The sequence below is a fragment of the Globicephala melas genome, chromosome 12 (genome assembly GCF_963455315.2).
Source record: "Globicephala melas chromosome 12, mGloMel1.2, whole genome shotgun sequence".
Taxonomy (NCBI): domain Eukaryota; kingdom Metazoa; phylum Chordata; class Mammalia; order Artiodactyla; family Delphinidae; genus Globicephala; species Globicephala melas.
Genome location: NC_083325.1, coordinates 69,998,110 through 70,023,815, shown reverse-complemented (window position 1 = coordinate 70,023,815; position 25,706 = coordinate 69,998,110). Strand labels below are relative to the sequence as shown.

General features: G+C 38.8%; 1 protein-coding gene across 2 annotated transcripts in view; it reads left to right on the top strand.

Annotated features, from left to right (window-relative positions):
- Positions 1-25,384, top strand: part of HADHB (hydroxyacyl-CoA dehydrogenase trifunctional multienzyme complex subunit beta) — a 36,273-nt gene extending 10,889 nt beyond the window's left edge. Inside the window, exons 4-16 of one of the 2 annotated variants that reach the window (XM_030858200.3) lie at positions 3,825-3,924; positions 6,697-6,741; positions 10,646-10,745; positions 14,063-14,150; positions 15,505-15,692; positions 16,032-16,212; positions 17,185-17,306; positions 19,395-19,474; positions 19,554-19,601; positions 20,310-20,397; positions 20,722-20,796; positions 21,912-22,076; positions 24,620-25,384. In XM_030858200.3, coding sequence (XP_030714060.2) covers positions 3,825-3,924; positions 6,697-6,741; positions 10,646-10,745; positions 14,063-14,150; positions 15,505-15,692; positions 16,032-16,212; positions 17,185-17,306; positions 19,395-19,474; positions 19,554-19,601; positions 20,310-20,397; positions 20,722-20,796; positions 21,912-22,076; positions 24,620-24,655 — 1,316 coding nt within the window. In that variant the 3' untranslated portion in view covers positions 24,656-25,384. Of the gene's footprint in view, positions 1-3,824; positions 3,925-6,696; positions 6,742-10,645; positions 10,746-14,062; positions 14,151-15,504; positions 15,693-16,031; positions 16,213-17,184; positions 17,307-19,394; positions 19,475-19,553; positions 19,602-20,309; positions 20,398-20,721; positions 20,797-21,911; positions 23,408-24,619 lie in introns of those variants that run through there. The other variant, XM_030858199.3, reaches the window with a different exon arrangement.
- Positions 25,385-25,706: the final 322 nt, after the last annotated feature.

The following is a 25,706-nucleotide window of genomic DNA, read 5'->3' as shown; positions in this document are numbered from 1 at the left end:
TATTCTTCTTCACTCCTCTTGCTGGCTTCTTTGCTCGCTCAGGGTTCTTGCTGCCCCATAACTCTGACTTAAAAATAATTTCAGTTTATTATCACCCTGGTTCTTCCTCATGGCATTTTTTCAGCTTCAACTAATTGGTATTTTTCTCCATGCTTTGCTTAGATTCCTGTGAGAGAGAATCAGATGCAGATTATCACTCGTAGGTAGATGACGTGGGTTACTGGTTGGCCACTCTATGGATTGACTTCAGGTAGTCAGGTAGTACCCACCCTGAATCTAACCAGCTTTGGGTGTGGGCTTAGGGACATGACGTCTATGATTGCCCCTTTGCAGGGACTCTAAGCAGGGCAGCTCCATTTAGAGGGGGCTATGGGTGAGCAGGCACTGCAAAATATGTCTCTACTTTTCTTCTGTTTTTTTTGTTTGTTTGTTTTTTGTTTTTTTTTTTGAGGGTAGAAAGCGAGATTTATTGAGTACACTGCAAGGGAGCAGCGGGCGAGACCAAGAGGGGGTCTTCCCTGGGGGAAGAGAAACTGGGCTTCATTTTGGTCCCTTTTGGTCACGCTTGGATTAATGTTCTACCCTTATGGTGGTTAGGGCTACGTATGTCATAGCTCAATCTTCCTGGTATACCAACTGCTTGCGACCGTTGGTAATTTCCATTGGGGGAGGGTGTGATTGTCTTATCTTGAAAGGACCTCCCCAGCCTAAGATGGCTGTTGTATTGTTAAGCTCCACATTTCCCCCCAACAGATCAGCAAAGTCAAATCACTGACATCTGGGTGACAATATCATCTCATGCTACTTCTGCTGAGAAGGGGCGATGTGGGGTCCCAGTTGGCTTTGCTGATCAGCTCTGGGGCTGTGGGATAGTGTGTGAATAGAAATTTGGGGAGGCCTGTTCAAGAGTAGTCAACTATATTGATTCTAGTGGTTGGAATCCTTGTCTTGTCACCATTTGTAGCTTGATGGAATGAAATCGTTTTTTTAGTGACTCACTTGAAGTACCTGGAAATGTTGGTGGATCAGGATGGACGGTCCTCAAGGGAGGATGGAAAGAGAAGGGGAATCTCACAGCATGCCTGGATTCGCCAAGCCGCTGCTGCCGACTGCACCAGGCGTTGGAAGTGAGGAGTACCAAGGCTAGGGCCAAAGGACATTGCCACCCGGTTAGGCAGGGACGGTTGGTCGGTATGGGACTGGGTTTTAGGTCCGCTGAAGAGTTGCCTTGGCCAGGATACGCAGTCCCCCGGTCTCCAGGGACCTCAGACCATCGGCAGTGTTGAAGAGGAGAAAAGACCATTTCCAGAATGTACCCCTTAGAGCGAGAGCAAGTTGGAGTCTCGTCCTGGAGGCCTTTGGGTCCCACCAAGGAGCAGACGTGGCCATTTGCCCTGAGTCAGCAGGCCGATCGCTACCTGTTGGAAGCCGGATCAGAAAAGGCAGAGAGAGGAGAGAGTGGTCTGGTCCCTGTACTGGCCATCAAAATGCCCACAGAGTGTGGCAATGGGGCTGGCAACATGGGTGGTGAAAGAATTTACCAAGCCAGAAGTGAGGGTAGAAAGCGAGATTTATTGAGTACAACGTAAGGGAGTGGCAGGCAAGACCAAGGGGGCATCTGCCTCTTCTGTATTCTAAAATGCATATATATCATGGCTCTCCCAGCTACACCTCACTTCTCTTTGGAGCTTTAGTTTTGCATTTCTAGCTCTCTGTCAAATGTACATATCCACCTGGGTGTCTCTCCATCACCTCAAAGTTAGCATGTTTAAAATTGAGGTCACTTTTCTTCCAAAACCAGTTCTTACTCTGTGTAGAATAACTAGGTTTTCTTAGTCTCTAAGCTTCCTTTATAATCCTGTTTTCCTTTCTTTCCATATCTGATTGGTCACCAAAATACATAGTCTTCCTTTATAAAATCTCTTGTATTGGTCCCTTCCTTTCCATTCACAATGATACTGCCTTTATTTTGGCCATTAGCACTACAGGCTTGTTTTTGCTACAGTCTCCTTGATAATCTCCACGTGCCTGTATCTCCTTCACCAACCAATTAGAGCTGCGAGGAGAATCTTTGTACCCCATTTTATCATGACTCTTAGCTTTCACTACTATTTTCTTAAAGTTGGTTGTCGATATTTATCATAAGTAGCTCTCTATGACATAAGTGGGTGTGGTAAGGTGATTGTTAAAATTTTATTACCAATTCTTTAGGATTTTTCTCTATCTCTGGTAATGAAGGAATGGTGATAGGAGATGAATTTCAGCATTAACGGCAATAAGAAAAGAATGAGACACATGTAGATACACAAACACAGAGATCTTCCAGCTATATTGTTAAGTCAGAAAAGTAAACATAATACACAAGTGTGTGCATGTACATGCATAAAAAGAAAAAAAGTGGTAAAGAATATACACCAAATTAGCAGTATCTACCTCTGGGAAGGCAATTACATGGCAGCAGAGGACATAAAGAGGGAACTTTAGTTTTACTCTCCATATTTTAGTTATGTTTATCTTTCTCTTCTTTTAACCACCGGGATATGTTCATGTTTTATTTTTTAATTAAAACATTAGAGAAAGGTTGCTCTCTTTTTTTAAAATTTATTTTATATATTTATTTTTGGCTGCGTTGGGTCTTTGTTGCTGCGCACGGGCTTTCTCTAGTTGTGGCGAGCGGGGGCTACTCTTCGTTGCGGTGCACAGGCTTCTTATTGCAGAGCACGGGCTTCAGTAGTTGCGGCTCGCGGGCTGTAGGCGTGTGGGCTCAGTAGTTGTGGTGCACGGGCTTAGTTGCTTCGCGGTATGTGGGATCTTCCCGGGCCAGGGCTTGAACCCATGTCCCCTGCATTGGCAGGCGAATTCCTAACCACTGCGCCACCAGGGAAGCCCCAAGGTTGCTCTTTTGATGTTAGAAAATAACTAGACAAATTGAGCCAGAATTCAGGAAGCATTCTGGGTTTTTGTAGAATGGCAGTAGTCACCAACCAAATGCCTTTATTTCTACATAGAAAAGCAAGAATATTAAGCTATATGAAGACTAAACGATATCAGTCATTGTAACTTCTAATATTAGGGGCAGGCTTAATTGATTGCTTTCAGTGGAATAGATTGTCAAACATTTGATTAAAAAAAATCCAAGAAACAATTTGTTAATGGCATAAACAACCTTATCATTAGGTATAATCTCTGTATTTAAATATTTTTTGGAAATTTGTAAATGCTAGTTAATTTCTTAATCTTTTTTTTTTTTTTTAGTTGAAGTGGTTTGGTAAATGACAAATGCAACTTGGCATTGAATGATATAATTCTTCTTAGAATGTCTGTCTTTAAAAATGTAAAAAGTGGGCTTCCCCGGTGGCGTAGTGGTTGGGAGTCCGCCTGCCAATGCAGGGGACACGGGTTCGTGTCCCGGTCCGGGAGGATCCCACATGCCGCGGAGCGGCTGGGCCCGTGAGCCGTGGTCGCTGGGCCTGCGCGTCCGGAGCCTGTGCTCCGCGACGGGAGAGGCCACAGCAGTGAGAGGCTCGCGTACCGCAAAAAAAAAAAAAAATGTAAAAAGTCATTTGACTTCATATATATTTTTTTTTTTAAGATTTTTTTGATGTGGACCATTTTTAAAGTGTTTATCGAATTTGTTACAATACTGCTTCTGTTTTATGTTTTTGTGGTTTTTTTGTCCCCGAGGTATGTGGGATCGTAGCTCCCTGACAGGGATCCAACCCGCACCCCCGGCATTGGAAGGTGAAATCTTAACCATTGGACTGCTAGGGAAATCCCTGACTTCATATATTTTAGTTAATTGTTCTTTGAACTTTCTCTTAAAGCTGTCCAGGCGAAATCGAAGCGAACCTTAGCCAAACCCAACCTGAGGAACATTGTGGTGGTGGATGGTGTCCGCACTCCATTTTTGCTGTCAGGCACTTCGTAAGTATGAAATGATTTTGCTACATGTTCTTTCTTTCTGTCTTTTTCTTTTTTCTCTCCAGCTGTATTGAGGTGTGGTTAACAAATAATAACTGTATATATATATATGTATATATATACATATTAAAAAACTGTATATATATATGTATATACATTGTGAAATGATTACCACAGTCGAGTTAATTAACACATCCATCACCCCATGTACTTTATTTATTCCTTTTTTTAAGGCACTTTCAAAAGGGATCTTTGTCAGTGTAACCCAGTAGGTAATACTATTGCTAGTAGACTAATATATGAAAAACATTTTCATGAAATTAATACAGAATAAGTCAAGCCAGTGGTGAAATAATGTGACAAAATTTGTTTTTTATCCATTCTGCTGAGTAAGCCTCATGTAGTGTTAGATTGAACCAGTCATATTTTAAAAACCTAGTGTGGGACCAGATAGTTTGCTTCTAACAGAGATATCCTTTCCTCATCTGAAGATAAGTACTGTACGTTGTTTCTGTGCCTCTTCAGAAGTTTGAATATGGAGGATGTGGGCCCATGGGCATTCTGAAGGGCCTTTAGTCTGTGGCTTTGGTTTCCTGGAAATTATCAGAATTGGAGTTGATGGACTGGTCCAAACCCTGGTACAGCACAACCCCAAATAAATGGAATAAGAATGATCCTAGACCAGCCCCCAAGTTCCCCAGAACCAAACTGCTATTCTCCCTAGACTTTTCTCCTCCTTTTTCGTCCCCAAGTGAGGCCCAGGCTGTCCAAAAGTTGACGATGGGCTTTGGGAACTAGGTGCAAACTAAATGAAACATTGGTTCTATTCTGTTTAGATTGTTCTATTGTTTGTATTTTGAACTAACAGTTACTAACTTAAAAATATTGCTAGGGAATGCCAGGCATCTGCTAAAAATAACGAGACCTTTCTGTACTAATATGGGAAGATCTTGAAGATATGTTAGGTGTAAAAAGCAAGGTTCAGAGCAGTGTGTATAATGGCACCGTTTGTGGAAGATACAGACCTGTGTGTGTGTACGTGTGCACGCGCATACGTACACAAACAATAAACGTTCATTTTTAAACGATGGTTTAGAACCTAGAGAGTATTTTTCTTATGTAAGTGAATGCTGGTGAAGTTTCTTCATTCACCCTCTTCTCTCAATATAGTATTATAACTTTCCTGTACTGACACAACAGCAGTAAGAGTAAGAATCTGTAGCTTTAGCAGCAGAGAAGTGATGAGAGGGGATCCTCCTTGTACTCAGCAGTAACAGGGTAGGAAAAGAAAGTTCCATCAAGAGAAAAGTTCTTGGCTAGGAAGACCATTTTTTTGTAAGGGCTGTTTGTATACTGTGTAGAAGTTTGATTCCGACTGTTTTACTAGCTGTTAAAAAAAATACAAACACACTCAACTATACTTACATTATTTAAACATTTGCTTTGATAATTGGTATTTGCGTGAAGTTTGAGATATTCACATTAGCATAGGGTTTATTCCTTTTGTTGTGTTTTATTATTGTGTTCTAGTTTAATTTAGGATCCTAATTGAGAAAGAAGATAAAGTTCATGAGTAATTTAGTGACACAGAGAAGAGCATTGAGTAACGTAAGAGAATATAATTAATAGAGAAGAAAGAATAAAAATTTTAAGGTAATATTCATGTACAGAACAAAAGTGACCAAAAAATAATATAGAAGGAAGAATTTATAAAGAAGACAAATAGTTAAGTCATATTATTAATCTTATGATTGAGGTGACAAATGAGTCTTCTATAATAGAAGATCATTTTCTAGGTAGAAAAAGATCTTTTTCTGTTTGATTTGAAGAAGCTTTGCTTTCAACTTGAGTGATATTTGAAAAACCAAGTTTTTCTTACAGGTAGAAAGCACTTTGGAAGCACTCCTAGGAGTACACTGCAGCAGTGACATTTGGGAGTCTATCACGCATCCTGGTAGAGAGGGGTATAGGAGCATGAGAATAAAGATTGTAAAATGCTAAATAATTATTGAACTCATAGATTCAGACATTTTAAAATTGACACACAACTTTTTCCCAAGTTATTCTGCTCTAAATTTGAGGGAACTGGTTTTACCTATGAAAGATTTTTAAAACTACTGATGATTCTTCTGTGATTCAGAGTAAAAATAAAAACATTTTTGGATTTTTTAGGTTTTAATTTTTAGGAATTTAAAGAATGAATATTCTTATTTAATCCAATGGTTAAATCTTTGACTTAAAAATAAAGGGCAGTGGTTGAGAGTCCGCCTGCCGATGCAGGGGACATGGGTTCATGCCCCAGTCCAGGAAGATCCCACATGCCGCGGAGCGGCTGGGCCCGTGAGCCATGGCCGCTGAGCCTGCGCGTCCGGAGCCTGTGCTCCGCAACGGGAGAGGCCACAACAGTGAGAGGCCCGCGTACTGCAAAAAAAATAAAGATAAATAAAATAAAGGAGAACTTAAAAGGTGGGGTTTAAATAAAAATATTTTATTAAATAAAATATTAAATGTTAAATATTTAACATGTGTCATGCTGAACAATACGACAGTAGGCAAGATTCTTGTTCGCTTCTTAGCCAGCTCAAAAGGAGTCAAGGCTTGCCAGATTTTTAAGGCTGACAAATAGCAAAGTCACACTATTTCTTCATTTGGAATGATGTTAAGTGCATTTATAGCATCATATGTTAGATTATTTCTTTACGTATTTCAAACAGAATGAAAAACATTTTTTATTAAAGCTCTAGGCTTTTGGTTTAAATTATTTTCTTTCCCCAGATATAAAGACCTGATGCCACATGATTTGGCTAGAGCAGCGCTTTCGTAAGTAAATGCAGTTTCATTTTAGTTCTTACTTCATTAAAAGTACTTCTCTCTAGTTTTTACACTTGAAATAGCATGTTTAATGGAATTTCCATATCTAAGATATGTTAACTTTTATGTGGTGAGAAAAAACAGTAGATTTTACCGGATTCATTGATTCTTCATTTTAGCCACATGTGCTACACAAATTCAAGCAGCTGGTGAATGTCAGCGACCTTTATTTTGTAGGCGTGACTATTTCTTGGCATGACAGTATTCCTTGATGAGTACTGTAGCTAGCTGCTGGTTGTAAACAATGTAGGGCTAGATTGATCAGGCTAGTCCTACATTGATCAGGCTAAATACAATACATATATTTGATGATTATCTTAGAAACTTCATACTGTACGAGGATAGCTGAACAAATAATGCAAATACAGATGCAGAACCTGTGTATACAGAGGACCAACTGTACTCTGCCATTTTATTTAACGGACATGAGCATCCTCAGATTTTGGTATCCCTGGTGGGATGGGGATGTGGTTATTTATCTAGAAAAAAGCCTAGAATGAGACCTGAAGGTTCCTGTGCAAACCAAATAAAAATGTAAAATTAGATGTGGTTGCATGAGATTGAGATGGAAGAATAATTTGATGAGAGTCAACATGTAAGGCATTATCTTTCATTGATGCTTTGCCTTTGTGTCTTTAAGCAGCTACAGGTCTTTCATAGTTTGAAAAAACCCTTCTTTGCACCTTTTTGCCCATCTTGTTCTGTTTGTTCTCTTCCTGCCAACCTCTAAGAATGAATGAAAGCAGCAGTTGCTTTTCTTTTCTTACTATCCATTTATTCTCCTTAATCCCATAATTGCTTCCATTCCCATTGCTCTACAGTAACTATACTTTGGAAGCTTCTCTTAATAATGACTGTATCACTAAACGCACCAATGTTTTCTCAGACCTCAATGACTTTGTCTTCTGTAGCATTTGACATTGTCAGCTGTACTTGAAACTGTCTTCCTTTGACTTCATGTTACGCCATTACGGTTTTCCTTCCATTTTCTGACTGTTTCTTTTCTACTTCTTAAAAAACTGGATCCTTTCTTCTATCTCGTTTTTAAAGGTATTTAGTAAGTTTTAGTCCTTAGAACTTTGCATTTCTTTGTATGCATGCTTTTCCCTAAAAATCTCATCTACTTAATCTTTATTTTTTTATGTAGAGGACTTCCAAATCTCTAAATTTGACCTGTTTTCTTAGGTATCTCAAGCTCAGCATGTAAAAAATAAAAATTATCTTTTCCCTGAAGCCAGCTTACTTTCCCATTCCTGATAATGGTGCTGTTTCTGATTATGGTCCCAGGCTGGAGATTTACAGGTTTTTCCTCAACTTTCTGTCTTAAAAGATGTCAACTGTACAATAAAATTGAAAGTGAACACCTAAATACCCCTCACTTAGCATTAATAAGTGTTATTATTTTGCCATGTTTTCTATAGCTATATGGTTTGAAGCATTTGACATTGTTTCAGGCATCTTGATACTTCAGCCTTAAATTCTTCAGCTAGTACTCCTAAGAATGAGGACCTTCTCTGTTATCCACAATACCATTACCATAGCTAAGATGATAATGATTGTATGATAACTTCTAGTAACCAGTTCATAGTCAAATCCCCCACACTTGTTCCAAGAATGCCCTTTCTTTTAATTTTTTTTTTTTTTCCAAACCAGGACCTGGTCAAAGTTCATATTACAAATGAACATGTCTCTTTGGTCTCTTTTAATTTAGGATGTCCCTGCACTTCACCCGCCATGAGAGTGACTTTTTGAAAAGACCAGGCCAGCTGGCCTGTAGAATGTCCCACATTCTGGATGTTTCTTTGTAGTAATATTTAACTTTCCTCTGAACTTCCTGTAAACTGGAAGTTAGATCTCTAAGCTTGATTAGATTCAGGTTAAACATTTTTTGGTAAGAATGCTTCATAGGTCAAGTGCATGGGTATTGCATCATGTTAAGAGGCGCATGATGTGTAATGTTAAATCTAATCACTCGGTCATGGTGATCAGACCACTAGATCTCTTGATTATAAAGGTGTATTTTTTTCCTTTGCAATTAGTAAGTCACCTGTAAAGTGATATCTTAACACCATGTAAACATCTTGTTCCCCAACAACCTTTGACCAAATGATCTTAGCATTCATTGACAATTTTTGCCTGGATTATTACAGTTATTACATTACAGTTACAGTTATGTATACAGTTATACAGTTATGTATACAGTTATACAGTTAACTGTATTACATTACAGTTATTACATTATTACAGTTATTACATTAGAGATTACAAAATTATGACTTTGATCATTCTTTTATTCCTCCTATATTTATTGGTTGGTATTTTTCTGTAAAGAACAGCTTTCCTTTTTTTTTTTTTTTAAGTGATGTGGACTTATAAATTTTTATTTATTAATTGTGTTAAAGCCAAGCTTGGTCACTGTTCTTTTTGAAGCTCAGATTATCCCATAGTTTATCTGTGGGAGTTCCTTCAAGTTGGCTTCTATGGCCCTTTTGTTTTTTAGTATAATATTGTTTTTTGAGTGTAATTTGCATACAATAAAATGCACATATTTTTAAGTATATAGTTTTATGAATTTTGTCAAATGTGTACACCCTTGTTCCTGTTTTTGCTATGGTCCCATTAATCTTTGAGTGCTTTCTTATTTTTGGCACAAAAAAAGATCAGAGAGGTTCACTTTGTACTTTTCTTGCCTTAGACCTGGCCTCAGTCATTTTTTAAAAAGTTAATACCTTTAGGGCTTCCATGGTGGCACAGTGGTTAAGAATCCGCCTGCCAATGCAGGAGACACGAGTTCGAGCACTGGTCCAGGAAGATCCCGCATGCTGCAGAGCAACAAGGCTCGTGTGCCACAGCTACTGAGCCTGCGCTCTAGAGCCCGCGAGCCACAACTACTGAAGCCCGCACGCCTAGAGCCCGTGCTCTGCAACAAGAGAAGCCACCTCAGTGAGAAGCCTCCGCACCGCAACAAATAGTAGCCCCTGCTCGCCGCAACTAGAGAAAGCCCGCACACAGCAACAGAGACCCAATGCAACCAAAAATAATTAATTAATTAATTTAAAAAGAAAAGTTAATACCTTTGCTAGTAAATGGCATTTAGAAACCAAGTCTGAGTTCAAGATGTGCTCATTCCTACTGGAGTGTTATTGCTTCTAGTCTCTATCAGTGATCAGAACTAGAAAAATACGTTATTTAAATTGTGTTTATATTGATATTTCAAATTTAACATAACTGGGATTTTACTCTTTAATTTTCTATTTGTTTCTCTTTTCTTCTTTTTTTAAAAATATTTATTTGGTTGCACCAGGTCTTAGTTGCAGCAGGCGGGCTCCTTAGTTGTTGCATGCGAACTCTTGGTTGCAGCACACATGTGGGATCTAGTGTCCTAACCAGGGATCGAACCCGGGCCCACTGCATTGGGAGCTCAGAGTCCTAACCACTGCACCACCAGGGAAGCTCCCTCTTTGATTTTTGACTGAAAACTTTGGTTTATGTATCTGTTTTATCCTATTTCAAATTATTTTTTTTAATTTTTTTATTGGGGTATAGTTGATTTATAATCTTATGTTAGTTTCAGGGGTACAACATAGTGATTTAAAACTTTTATAGATTATATTCCAAATTATTTATGATTCTTCCTATTTAAATTGAGCATCAGAGGTTGACTTTTTAAATTAGACTTTAATTTCTTTGGTAAGGCGCCACATGCTTGTCAAATTAAGGAAAAGATCCAGTCTCTACTCTTAAATCCAAAGTTAACCTTTTAACCAAAGTTAACTGTAGTGCTTTATGTGATGATCTATGGCACTATCTTGAATGTGTGAAATGTTTCTTTGCTTTGGACTTCTGCTGGCAGGGGTTTGTTGCATCGGACCAGTGTCCCAAAGGATGTTGTTGATTATATCATCTTCGGCACAGTTATACAGGAAGTGAAAACAAGCAATGTGGCTAGAGAGGTGAGTAAAACAAACTTTGTATTGTTTAAAGATTGATAGGAGAATCAATTTGAGTTTTAATTAATAGAATTTACTCTTTAAAAGTTTTTAAAATTCATTAAAGTTATATTTGACTTAAATGTGATTTTACTACTTGAATTATTTTATATTTCAAAGAATTATAGTATAAATCAAATGATGTACACTATACTAGAACATATTTATACTGTATACCAAATCAATTATTTAAGCTGGTTTGTGATATTTTAGTTTGTTTTCTCTTAGGAAAATAGAGATTATGGCAAAGTATGGTTGATGTGACTTTTAGTAATGCTAGATATTGTGGCCTCTAACTTAAAATTTCAACATTTTATAAAGAACTTATTTCATAACACGGTTTTTGTTGGAGGCAGCCTTGCTTATTCATTTTTTCCCTTTGACTAGATGACACATAGGGCAGTTTCTTTTTTTAACTATTTCACAGGTGTTTACTTTTACCCTAGTTGGCAAAGCGCCATGTAGTGTTTATTGGGCGGCTGAGATATGACAGGCCTTGGAACTTCTGCAGCACGTTCTACAGGCATTTCATAATGAATAGTCCAAAAACATTTTCTGGGCTTTGTTTCAATTCAACAGTGGCTATTTGGGTAAAGTTGGCTCCAAAGCACATTTCAGTGTGCTAAGCATTTTCTTTATTTCTGGTTTGTGCTTGCCATATTATTGTGTTCAGTATAGTTGGAAGGTCAGTAACTTTCACCACTGTCAGCCAAGAGAAGGGGAAACGAGCAGGACTGAAAGTATTTGTTTTGTCCCCCCTTTTTACTCATTAGTATATGTTAAGACTGCTCAAGGCCTGGTGTTACCGAAGTCCGCCATAATCAGCTACTGTATATTGTAAGGGAGGCAGGAAAGAATTAAGAACAGGAAGAGAGGGGCTTCCTGTTGAGAGTAGTTGAGAGTCTGCCTGCCGATGCAGAGGAGGCGGGTTCTTGCCCCGGTCCGGGAAGATCCCACATGCCGTGGAGCGGCTGGGCCCATGAGCCATGGCCACTGAGCCTGCGTGTCCGGAGCCTGTGCTCCACAACGGGAGAGGCCACAACAGTGAGAGGCCCACGTACCGCGAAAAAAAAAAAAGAACAGGAAGAGGGTTTTTTTTCCCTGTCCTGATTTTTTTGTTTTTCCTGGACCTTCACAATTCTAAATGTATCAAATATGACAACTTCGTGAGTATATCAACATTTTCAACTTTTATATTCTGAAAAAAACAAAGTGACTCTTGTAAGAGTGCTTAAAAAGTAAATATTAAATCTGTTTCAGTTTTCTCTATATTTCTGTTCTATCCCAACACTAAAGCCATAATGCTTTTTTTTCTAAATTTTTTTCTGGAAATTTTATGTCCATATGCAAATCTCAGCTATTGATTGACATGTGGTAGATTCCCTCTCCCAGCCCTGTACTAATACTAAAGGCTAAATTGAGGGGATATATTATAAGTATGTCTCTCTATAGTTGTTTTGTAACCTAAAGGCTACTGTGACTACCAGCTAGAAAACTTTAAGCACCTGTTGTCTGTATTAATAGTGTAATAATGAAATCCTGAAAGGCTTCTGCTGCTGAGTTCCCATGAACCTGACTTCACTGAAAGGCCTCAGCATACTTCCCTGCTCTCCAACTTAACTAAGAGGCATTTTCCTCCTTTCCCCTCATTGTACTATCTAGAGCCTAAGCTTGCCTTGAGAGCTATTCAGACTTTAAATAGAAACATGTAGACAAGGTTCACCATCAACCACTTCTATTTAAAGTTCCTTCAATCTTGAGAGTCATTTGGGGCCAAGGGTGTGACACAGGCTAGAAAGGACCACGTGAGGATCAGGCCATTACAACCTCAGTGCCCTTTACACTTGCCCTACTGGGAAGCTCTCCTCCCCTTTCCCTTGGAGACTTGCCTCTCTCTTCCTTCTGGGTTGGTTTACATTGAGAGGCTGAGGTGCACTTGCCAGTGGGTAGTTTTCAACAGAGTGTTGGGCACTTAGTATCAGGCCTCACTGGAAAGACCAGAGTAAGGTCATGTTGCATGTACACTACTGTAACACATTTCTGTCCCTATGGATTATGGTGAATGGTGGTAAATGCAGTAACTAGTATAGGTAGTATAAGTATGAAGACAAAAATCAGTTAAGAAGCAGAACCCTTTAATCTCAGCTTTGGAAACATGTTAACCTTACCAAATTATAGAAAATCTTGTATTCTGAGGATAAATAGTTTGAGAAAAAGGCCACTAAAAATTAATTCTCTTAATAGGAACCAGAATTTCATAGTAAATGATGGTGGGGGAGATGAGCTGTTGAGAGCTTTGTTTTTAAAGTGAAAATTTAATATTATAAAAGTAAGTATTTTATTTTTGCACCTATGCATTAGTTACTTACATAAACAAAAATGGAATCAGGCATTCATTGTTTTTTTGGCAGCATAATTTACTCAATAAATAGTATAATAAAATAATAGATGTCCTCATGTCCATTTTTAGATTAAAGGAGGGCCTCAGTTTTTCTCAAGGCCCCTCAAATTACTCTCTTTTGAAGCACCTCTTGTGTCATCATCCTGACCAGTTTTCTCATTTCCAGTTGTTAACTGGTCTAACCCTTCCTTATTTATCAGAGGTTCACTTGAGGCTCAGGCAGTTTTCCAAAATTTCTTTCATCAACTTGAACTCTTGCGTGTTTGGCGTGTTTTCCAGTTCCTCTTTGCGTTGGATCACGGTGTGCTGTCTGAAATATCAGGCAGTCAGTGAAAGTAGAGACGCGTGTAAGCAGGCAGGGACCTGTGTGGGAATCTGTTCATGATGAGTCAGTTCTTCAGAAATGAGTTTCATGTTTGATGACTTTGCTTTACTACTAAGCCTTATAACTGCAGGAACATAGATCATGAGAGCCCCACACCATGATATAGGTCATCATTCCCTCAATTGTGTCTAGCAGGTTTACTTTAGGTTTACTTGCAAATTTAAACAAGTTAAAATCAAATTACATATTAATGTCCTTAAAGCTCTGAGAAAAGCATTGCTAAGAAATTAGGTGAACTGCAAGACTGTTGTAGGCTTGTATACCACACTAGAAAATGGCTACAAGGAACTTGGCAGAGTGCTTGTCAGTTAATGGCTAGACAAAAAATTAGTAAACCATTTCTGTGATGTGCTTAGTTTTATTTTAAATATTACTCTATGGATTATTGACCTCAAATCCTTTCCTGATGTACCATACAGTGAAGTATCGCTTAAAGCGCCATTTACATGTAGCACTGCCTTCCTAAGTGATGCTTTCATTCACTGTTTCCTGAAGGCTGCCCTTGGAGCTGGCTTCTCTGACAGGACTCCTGCTCACACTGTCACCATGGCTTGCATCTCTTCCAACCAAGCCATGACCACAGGTATGTTTTTTTGACCGCAGAAGGTACATGTTGGTTCTTTTTGTCTTTTATATGATCTTTAAAAACTACTCTTAACAGAAATAAATGATCTGTGTGTTTCAAAAAATAAGGTAATGTTTAAATTTTTTGTTTTTGTTTTCATTTTTGTTTTTTTTGCGGTACGCGGGCCTCTCACTGTTGTGGCCTCTCCCGTTGTGGAGCACAGGCTCTGGACGTGCAGGCTCAGCGGCCATGGCTCACGGGCCCAGCCGCTCCGCGGCATGTGGGATCTTCCCCGACCGGGGCACGAACCCGTGTCCCCTGCGTCGGCAGGCGGACTCTCAACCACTGTGCCACCAGGGAAGCCCAAAAGTTTTTGATTTTTGACGGTAGTTCTCAACCCTTTTTCCTGCCCTCCATACCTGAGGACCACAACCATTCTTGTAGTTTCTCCATCAGTAGTGTGGCTGGCTATCTCAGGGATTGTTTGTTGGAGGGATATTTCCAGATTTGAGGCATGAGAAGTTTATAACCTGCTAGATTTTAGTTAGGTGATTCTAATATGATACTCCCCCACGAAGATTGTGGCCTTCCTCCCTCTACCATTGTCACAGTGATAAGTCACTGCTTTAGGTGATACAACTCTTCTCCTCTACTTTTTCCCCACATCTAGGCATTTTTATAATTAGTTAGAAATTCTCCTAAAAAACGTAGCAAATCTGTGGGACATTTTGTAGCATCAACCCTTATTGTGAAAAGACAGGAAACGTGAAAGATACGGTCATCATGTGCTCTCTTAGTGACATCAAGTCCAGGTTGCCACCTAAGGGGTGGCAGGGGATAAAGCCAGAGGCAGGGATGGGGGCATTCTCCACTCCACGCAGCATGGGACCGCTTCTGGGTAAAGTGACACAATACTTGCCAGTGGCCATAAAGAGGGAAAGGGGCTGTCTGCTATCTAAAAGCCAGAATTTCTCTAGCTTCTAGTAGAAATTGAAATTCTCTTTATAGGAAAAAAGTCATTATGGAAACTAAAGCTGGGAGCATATAAAATATGCCAAAAGTTCTGGTTTAGAATACGATTTGTTTGAGAGTTGGTCCAGTGGATACTTCCGGAAGTTGATGTCCATACAGCCTGAATGAAACTTGTTTTTCTCCAGTGCGTTGAATGTATTTTTAGTCATTTCAAAAACTTACCCTAATCCCTCTGAAGAGTTAAAAACCTTAATTACACATGTTGTACAATGCTAGTAACTATCATACAATTTTTAAATCAAGAAGCCTAAATTTAAAAAAAGGAAAAGCAGCTTAAATTACCAATGACCTGTTTATCTATACAAGAGATGCTCATGTACTTGTGCCCTGTGCCCTGTAGCTGTCAACTTGATTGCTTCCGGCCAGTGTGACGTGGTCGTGGCAGGCGGTGTAGAGTTAATGTCTGACGTCCCTATTCGCCACTCAAGGAAAATGAGGAAGATGATGCTGGATCTCAATAAGGCCAAGACGCTGGGTCAGCGACTGTCTTTAATCTCTAAATTCAGATTGAATTTCCTGTCACCCGAGGTGAGAATTGTGAACGCTTACATAAAGACTTGTGTTGCCGAAGCATCCCATTGCAGAGATTTAGACTTAGGGGAGACAGCATCGGTTCAGTTATGCTCTAGCAGTTGCAGATTCTGTTAGTTACAGGGAAGGGTTAATTATTTGGTCAAGATGGAAAGAAAGAAAAAATAGTGGTTCGAAGATTTGAATTTGTAAGCCCTTTTTAGAGATGCCCTGCTCAGAAGGAACTTCCCTTGTCTTGGTCTTGATTGATAGTAGACTTTAACTTTCCCAAATAACCCTAGGTGTGGTATAGCACCTGATAACAGTGTGTCTGGTCCTGAATATCTCGTTTCCCAGCTTCCAGCAGTGGCCGAGTTCTCCACCAATGAGACCATGGGCCACTCTGCAGACCGACTGGCTGCCGCCTTTGCTATTTCTCGGCTGGAACAGGATGAGTATGCATTGCGCTCACACAGCCTGGCCAAAAAGGCACAGGATGAAGGACTCCTTTCTGATGTCGTGCCCTTCAAAGTACCGGGTAAAACAGTTTGCTTCACTTTGTAGGGGAGAATCTCTTAATGCTCTTGATACTTGTTAGGGAGTTCTGGATTTCTTCTAAAACTCCAAAGACCCCAGTGACTTTCCAGTAAATATGATGGTTCTCTTTCCAAAACACTCAGCCTTTATTCTTAAACATGGACTCAAGTTTCAATCCTTGTTGTAACAGTAGGTAAACATTTTTTTTTAAGATTTTATTTTATTATTTATTTATGTATTCATTTTTGGCTGTGTCAGGTCTTAGTTGCAGCACACGGGATCTTTATTGAGGCATGTGGGCTCCTCGTTGCGGCGCGCAGGCTTATCTCTAGTTGTGGCGTGCGGGTTTTTTCTCTCTAGTTGTGGTGCATGGGATCCAGGGTGTGTGGGCTCTGTAGTTGTGGTGCGCAGGTTCCAGAGTGCGTGGGCCCCGTAGTTTGCGGCACACAGGCTCTCTCGTTGAGGTGCGCGAGCTAAGTAGTTGTGGTACTCAGGCTTCGTTGTCCCAAGGCACGTAGGATCTTAGTTCCCTGACCAGGGCTGGAATGCGTGTCCCCTGCATTAGAAGGTGGATTCTTTACCACTTGACCACCAGGGAAGTCCCTGGTAAAACTTCTAAAAAGAGAAATTTTTATGTCTCCTTTAGATCTTGCAGATATGTTTTAGTTCTTATGTGCATACCTGTTTTTAAAATTCTTCATTCATATCTCTTCTGTATAGAAGAGCCAAATGTGAATGAATATCTTAAGAAAATAGGGTTTCCTTTCTAATGTTAAATCATTTAGATTATTTCCCAAAAGTCTTAAGAATTTATTTTCAAATTTGGTAATACCTTGATAACTATAAAAGGCTTTCTTTTTAGTGAATATCTGTGGTTTACATTTTATTTGTTCTTGTAATTTTTAAAGTGTATTTCTCTGGAGAAGATATATAAAGCTTGTGCCTTAGAGTTAAAAACTTCATATTTTTATAGGAAAAGATACAGTTACTCAAGATAATGGCATTCGTCCTTCCTCCTTGGAGCAAATGGCCAAACTAAAACCTGCATTCATCAAGCCCTATGGCACAGTGACAGCTGCAAATTCTTCTTTTCTGGTAACTATGTGTGCTATATGTGTTTACTAGTGATCTTTTATATTTGTGTACTCTCAATAGAAAAGCCTGAAATAGAGTTATTTGTGTGTATTATGAATAGAGACTTAAAAATACACTTCCTCATTACAAAGATAATATTAAAATAGAATTACAGTTTTTAAAGCCATAGTAGTCTCGTGACCCAGTCACCATTCTGTTACAAAACAGCTGTTCTCTTCAGGCACTTCAGCAGTCAAAAAACTTTGACTGCCTGTGCTAGGCACTGGAGATAAAAAGAACAGTTTATTGTAATGTAGTGAGAAAGTGCTGTGAAGGCTATAAGCATAGACTCTTGGGGAAGATACATAGATGGGTGAGTCAAAGAGGCTTCTTAGAGGAGGTGACCCTTGCTCAGAGAATCTTGAAGGAAGAGTACAAGCCAATTCAGGTAGTGTATAAATGGCATTCTAGGCAAAAGGAACAGCAAATGCAAAATCAGGAGTTAGTTACGAGAGCAAGGACCTCTTTGGGGAAAAGCTTGGTTGGAACATAGGATATGAATACAGGGAGTCGTATAAGACTTGGAAAGTAGGCAGAGAGAGTGACGAGATACATCTCCTACCTCTGATTGTTAGAAAATTATGTTTTATGCCGGCCCGCAAATTACTTTCCTATAAGCATCGTGGAATAAATCTACCCTCATTTTCTGTTGTTGTTATTTTACTTATATGCAGGTAGCTTCATGTCCTTGCTTGGGGTTTTTTTCTTCTCCTCAATTGAATGTCCCTGCTGATTCTGCTTCTGCATGGGAGATGTGGTTTCCCTTCTCCTACTACCTTGGGTGTAGTCTTCTGGATATAGTTCATCTGGTCAATGTTTCTTTGACAGTGTAACTCCTCTACCCAGGTATACAGTCTAGAAACATAGGCAAATGTTTGACATATTTGACTTTGGTAAATGATGATTTAATGCCTGCTCTTGAGCTCGGGCAAGGGTGCCTGAAGTGGTTCCAACAGGATGATGTACCGCTCTGTAAAGCCTGAGTGGTGAAGGGCTGGTTAGGTGATTATTTCCAAAACCAAGTTGGATGATAGGGCCATATGGTATGGGTTACACTCCTGGCAGATCTGAGCCCCCTTGATTACTCGTGGGGTGTGCAAAAGGTTCAGGTTTATTCATCAAAAGTCAGAAACACGAATCGTCAGAGGTAATGCATCACAAATACATGGATTTTCAGAGGTTTTGTTAACGCACCACATTCACTGCAATTTTGCACAACTGCACATTGAATATGTTATTGATGTGATATCATTATGTATAGTCACCTGTGTTTCCAGACTTTATGCCCGCCTATCAGTAGTGGCTACATAGCCTCTTCACAGTTACTGAGTTGTAAAACTATGGTCTGATGTGGTAGAAATTGTTTTGATTTTGCAAATTCTAGGGAGTAGTTTCCTTTCCTTTGGAATTTTGGGTTTTTTTGTTTTTTTTTTTTGAACTCTTTTTTTGAAGCAATGGTAAAGGGCTTTTGTGAGTGGTACTTCTTTGTCCCCCAACTTCTCAGTTGTCAGTTGGAAGAAAGCACGTGGGGTAGGTCCAGAGAGGGAAGGCCATGGTTCTTATGTTCTCAGCTATCTACCTATTTCTTCTTCTCCCATTGTTATAGTCTATAAATAGAAGAAAATCACCTCGAAGCCACAGGCAGGAAGCAGCTGGGAAACAGTCCAGAAAATGTAAAAATAAATCAGTAAATAGATTTTTTTTGGAGATTGTTTTAATTCATAAAATTCCTCATATTCTGCACTAAAAGCAAAAAACTTTTAGTTTATCATGAACACATATTTCTAGAGTTACCTATTCTCCTCATCCATTTTGATAATTACGGTACTTTCTGAATAGGCTCTTGTACCCTCGTCTTCCAAAAGTGGGTTGGTGTGTGTGTTTGAATTGTGACCTAACGATGGATAAAATGCCAAGGTTTTGTTATATAGAGGCACTGTATAAGTGTCACTGGTTGGTAGATTTAGGAACAGGGCATAGAAGGTGGCTGAATAAAGACCACCAGAGAGGCTGCAGAATTTAACATTTTTGTTCCGGTCAACATTTCAGACCGATGGTGCATCTGCAGTGCTGATTTTGGCAGAGGAAAAAGCTCTGGCCATGGGTTATAAACCGAAGGCATATTTGAGGTAAAGTAAGTGTTGAAATAAATTACCTCTGGTTTCTTTATTTTAGTACTAGAGCTGACTCCTCTCTTCTCTTACCTAGGGATTTCGTGTACGTGTCTCAGGATCCGAAAGATCAGCTTTTACTTGGGTAGGTAGCATGTGTATCCTAGGATTATAATGAAAAATACTTGGTTACCAATGTTTCTTACATAGATTTTAAAGTACATTAAGCCCTGAGTTCATAATTGGCTTGTGAGTTGGGTTTTTTAAATAATAGTAATCTTTTATGTTGCTTTATCATTTTATAGTTTTAGAGTCTTTTCCACTTTTTCCTATACTTCTCTATTTATAATTACAATATATATACAATTTTGTATTCTTCTTTTACATTAAGATGTCATAAGCATTTTTTTCATATTGCCACACACTCTGCAACAGTCTTCAGAATAGCTTTTTATAAAAACCTCCTAATGTTTAGACTCCTCTCCCTCCCTCACGAGGCTCTACCCTCACTAGCCTCCATTATGTCCTTTAACTAGCCATGCCCCTTCTGATGCTCTGCCCTTTGAACTCTGTGTTCTTCTAGCTCTTCACTTTATTAATTTGTCCTTCTCATTAATTGTTTACTTGCTTATTATCTATTTCTCTGAGTCCAGAATATCAACTGCAAAGGGCAGGGGCCATGTCTGTTCAGTTTAATATTGTATCACCAACACTTAATATTTGTACAGTAGAATCAGTGAGTGAGTGGAAGACACTCTGATAATTATGTAGAACTCAGTTTGGGGAATATGAAGGAGCTCTTAGGTTAAAAATTAAAGTTTTAATATTGTATCACTTATTTTTTTCTTTTCAGACCAACATATGCTACTCCAAAAGTTTTAGAAAAGGCAGGATTAACAATGAATGATATTGATGCTTTTGAATTTCATGAAGCTTTCTCAGTAAGTCACTTTAAAGACACATATCAAAGGACTATAATCATTTAATATGAGTAAAACAAGAGTGGAGCTTTATATTTGAAGTACTGACTTACACTGCTGGGAAGGGCATGATGGGAGGAATCCAGGGCTACACACACAGTGCTAAAAAACATACCTTTTGAAGCTGTCACTTTGAGGCCCTTCAAAAGTACCAGATTGTTTCTTTGGGAAATATTCACTGAAAACTGATTTAAAGATTTGCTTAGCTTTAAAGTTAGACAAACTCAAAGAACGCCTTGAGGGACATTACTAACAAGGTCCTTATTGAGTTATTTTCCTTTCTAGGGTCAGATTTTGGCTAATTTGAAAGCCATGGATTCTGACTGGTTTGCACAAAACTACATGGGTAGAAAAGCCAAGGTAAGTTTCTGGTTAAAAATATGCTCGAGGAACTTCCCTGGTGGTCCAGTGGTTAAGACTCTGCTTCCACTGCAGGGGGGCACGGGTTCGATCCCTGGTTGGGGAATTAAGATCCTGCATGCTGTGCAGTGTAGCCAAAAAACAGCTTGAATTTCCAAAGCACTTTAATATTTGGAGCTTTAATACCTGCTAATAAAAATATGAAGAGGTTTAAAAAAAATATATGAAGAGGAAAGCTGCTGCTGCTTCTGAAGAATGTTGTGTTTCATTACATGTATGTATTTCCTAGTTGAAAAATACCTCCTGGAAATTCTTTAGAAAAAAATAAAAGCAAGGATAAAGAAGATGTGGCACATATACACAATGGAATATTACTCAGCCATAAAAAGAAACAAAATTGAGTTATTTGTAGTGAGGTGGATGGACCTAGAGTCTGTCATACAGAGTGAAGTAAGTCAGAAAGAGAAAAACAAATACCGTATGCTAACACATATATATGGAATCTAAGAAAAAAAAGGGTTCTGAAGAACCTAGGGGCAGGACAGGAATAAAGATGCAGGTGTAGAGATTGGACTTGAGGACACGGGGAGGGGAAAGGGTAAGCTGGGACGAAGTGAGAAAGTGGCATTGACATATATACACTACCAAATGTAAAATAGATAGCTAGTGGGAAACAGCTGCATAGCACAGGGAGATCAGCTCGGTGCTTTGTGACCACCTAGAGGGGTGGGATAGGGAGGGTAGGAGCGAGACACGAGAGAGGAGATATGGGAACATATGTATATGTATAATTGATTCACTTTGTTATAAAGCAGAAACTAACACACCGTTGTAAAGCAATTATACTCCAATAAAGATGTTAAAAAACAAAAAATAAAATAAAAGCAAAATTTTAGGTTGTCTTTGTTCATCCATTCTGATGTTAGATGAAAAATAAGTGGGCCCTTGGCTTTCAGAATTGATTTAGAATCTCTTTCTTTTGCAGTAAAATAACTTGTGATTTGGCTTAAGTTAGTTACTTCCCTTTATTGCCATTACTACCTGTTAACTACGAGCCTTGTCTGATTCTTAAGTAAACTCATCTTTATATTTGTGTCTATTTTTGTGGGAGCCAGGTTGGATCGCCTCCTTTGGAGAAGTTTAACGTCTGGGGTGGATCACTGTCCCTGGGGCACCCGTTTGGAGCCACTGGCTGTCGGTTGGTCATGGCAACTGCCAACAGATTACAGAAGGAAGGAGGCCAGTATGGGTTAGTTGCCGCCTGTGCAGCTGGAGGGCAGGTATGTCACAGAAGCTTCATAGGAGCTTCCAGAAAGTCATTTTCTTGGAAACAAAGCAAATTCATCCAAGAATGTTTGATTTAGCTTAATTTGAAACAGTCTTAGAGCGATTTTTCTGATGACAGACAACTGAGAAAAAAGCAGCCCATTTTTGTGGGGAGGGAGTACAACTTTAATTCTGATAGTACTTTGAAAGGAAGAATCTATTTAAATCCAAGTTATTTTTTTCCCCTAAAATAATGTTTATGTTTTTTGTTTATAAAAGTTATATATGCTCCTTATGGAAATTATGAAAATACAAAAAGTATTTAGAAAATAAAATTACAATCACTTATAATCCCCTCATCAGACACTATCATTATTCACACTTCGATATATTTTCTTCTTTAATAATAAAATTTTATCCATTTATGTAGTCACCATGGGACGTTATCCATAAAATCTCTCCAAGTCTTTCTTGAGAACTGAACTATACCTTAATGGAGAATTAATTTGCCTCTGGATAACCTATTGCTCTTTAGCTGAGGAAAATTATGGTTTTCTACAGTTTTTTTCTATCTGCTTTACTTGTGTTACTGACGAAACTTCCTACAAAACTTCCTTCTTTTTTTTTTTCCCAACCCTGATGGAAACAGATTTGATTTTTCTCCAGATAACAGAAACTATCTGTTGCCGACCAAGATGAATAAGATATGTAAAAGTATAAACATCTTACATTTAAAAGCCTTTATTTATGGCTTTTTCTCAGAGACTTTGAAGAAGCAAGGGATCAGTTATTTTTAGGTTGGAATATTTTAGACTTCACAATCAGAAGTATTTTCTAATCTGTTGTAACTTCATTTACAGAAAACCATGGTAAATCAGGACTGGAGCCCTCCCTCTTATCTTTCTATGCCAAATTTAAATGCGGGAGGTAACTAGTGCATAGCATTGTACACAGTGCATAGTCCACATAGGTTAATGTCCTTTGGTTTTGAGTGTTTGTTCCCTAATTTTTTAATCTAGCACATAGAGGATTAATAACACAATACTAGGTGCTTTTGTGGATGAACAAAGAATAATATCCAGTATTATTACTTACCTCTAGAAGTTTACAGTATAGTGAAGAAGGACATGATGCATCTTAGAAACTAGATTAAACTTGGCATTGTTTCATCAAGAGCCAAATGCGTGCTACAAACATGATTAGATCAAAGGAGGAATCCATCATTGTGGCTCAGGGTTTCTCAGCTCTGGCACTAGTAACATTTTGGGCCAGATAATTCTTTGTTGCGGGTGAGGGGACTGTGCTGTGTGTTGTAGGGTGTTTAACATGGTCCCTACCCACTAGATACCAGTAGCAAACCACCCCCCTCACTCCCCCCCACCACCCCCTGCCCCCCTGCCAACACACACAGTTGGGACAACCAGAAATATCTCCAGACATTGCTAAATGTCCTCTGGGGAGGGGAGGGAGCAAAATCACTGCCATTGAGAACCACTGATCTAGTGCAATATAAAAGATTTGGAACATGAAAACAACACAGTTGAAATAAAACAGGAGAAGGAATATTCTACCTTATTATGGGCCCTTCTAGGACAACCCCAAGTCAGTCAATCCTTCCCATCCATATTCTTTTGTTTGCTTGTGCCTGTATCAAGGTATTTAGCAGTTTGTTTTGAACTACAGTGTATGTTAGATTGAGGATACAGACCGTGTAGCAAAACTTTGTACCCACACAGTGTTCAGCTTGGTGCCTTATAAATAATAGTTTAATAAATATTTGTGGGGATTGAATTGAATCTAGAAGCAGGGAGATTAGTTAGGCTATTAACTAGTTCGATAGCAGTCCAAAAGATAGAATGACTATGATTATCAGATAGGATTTAGACTCATGAAATCATTAATTTCTATACTAGGTTTCAACTAGGGAGATAACTTGGATGTAGCACTGTGCCTAGTACTAGGAAAGGGATCTTCTGCCTTTTTACCTTTGTGGGACCTCAAATCATCATCTTCACCCGCATAGAGTAGTAAAGAAGAGACCAGGTTTTGGAATCATCTGGTTTCAAGTCCTGACCCTGTTACTTAATAGCTTTGTGGATTTGGATGAGTAACTTAACCTCTCAAAGCCTCAGTTTTCTTATCTAGGAGAGAGAGAAGGCTGTTGTTGGATTCACTGTATTGCGTTTATTTTTATACAGCTAAAAAAGCCCCTCTGGCTTATTTTAATAGTAACCACTTACGGAGCATCTACTAGGAGTCAGACTCTTCTAGATAGACTCTGATACACATGTGTATACATGTATGTGTGTGTATACATACATTGTATGCTATCTAGTGCTCACAAAAACACTTTGAAGTGGGCACCGTGAACCCCATTTTAGAGAGGAAGTTGAGGTTCAGAATGGCTAATAACTTTCCCAAGATCACACAGTGTTTGAATGGCAGAGCCAGGATTAAGTTCCAAAGCCTATATTTTTCCCATTGTTCTATGCTGCCTCTGTACTGGCTGGATTCATTGCATTTGATTGCTCTAATTGAACTTTATTTTCCTTTACAGGGCCATGCTATGATAGTGGAAGCTTATCCAAAATAATAGATCAAGAAGAGGTGACCTGGAGTTTCTGTGCAACACTCACCCTAGGCAATGCCATTTCAATGCACTATTCAGTGACATCTGTAGTTCCTAGCTCCTCTTAGGAAAACAAAATTTGTGGCCTTCTGTTAAGTACTTTGCAGTTAAGCCTTGCCAGTGTTCTGAGCTTTCCAATAATCACGGCTTATTACTCTTTCAGGAATTTCTTAGTTACCAGAATCTCTCAACAGTGATAAGTTTAAGCAATTATGTTTGGTCTCTATTTTTATGAAAGACTGAAAGAGTGGTTGCAATTTTGGAAAGAATTTAGCTGAGATTTGGAATCACCTTTGTAACATTTGCAAATTATAGCTCATTCCTATTTGTGACCTAAAGATAAACGTTTTCTATAAAATACAAACCAATGTGCCTAAATTTAACCTAATTATGGAAAGGTAATTTAGAATCTAAACATCACTGAAAATTTACAGTAAATGTTTAGATATATAAATACCATGTTGATTAACCTTAATAAAGTAGAGAAGTATCAGAGAACCATTTGCATTGTTTTATTAGAGGTAAAAGGTGGTTCTCTTGCTTAGGGACAGATTTTGCCTTGGATTACTCATTTGTAACTTCTAACCATTTTAGTCAACCATGAAGCCGCTAGGATCATAAAGAAGGTCCTGCTTTAGAATAACACCATTTTTTCCCCAGTGCCCAATTGAAATAAATTTATTTTATCGTTTGGAGATGTTTCTGTTTGCCGGGTTTAATGAAATGTAAAGAAATTTCAAAAATTTAGTCAACATACTAAAAATTCTCTCAGTTTTTTGACAACCGAACTGCATTAAATAACATGTATGCTAGTGCATTGCAGAAGCAAAAGTCTCAGTTGCAACCGTTCATGTGAATTTCATTTAGGTCTGTGAAAGTTACTGGCAATCAGAATCATACTCTAGTTCAGGGACAGATTGGGCAAGGGAGCAAGTGCTAACCTCTTAAAAGGTTATTTGAGAGTCCCAGCTTTATTTCCCCATGATTGCATTGGTGAATTCCACCTAATGTGAGT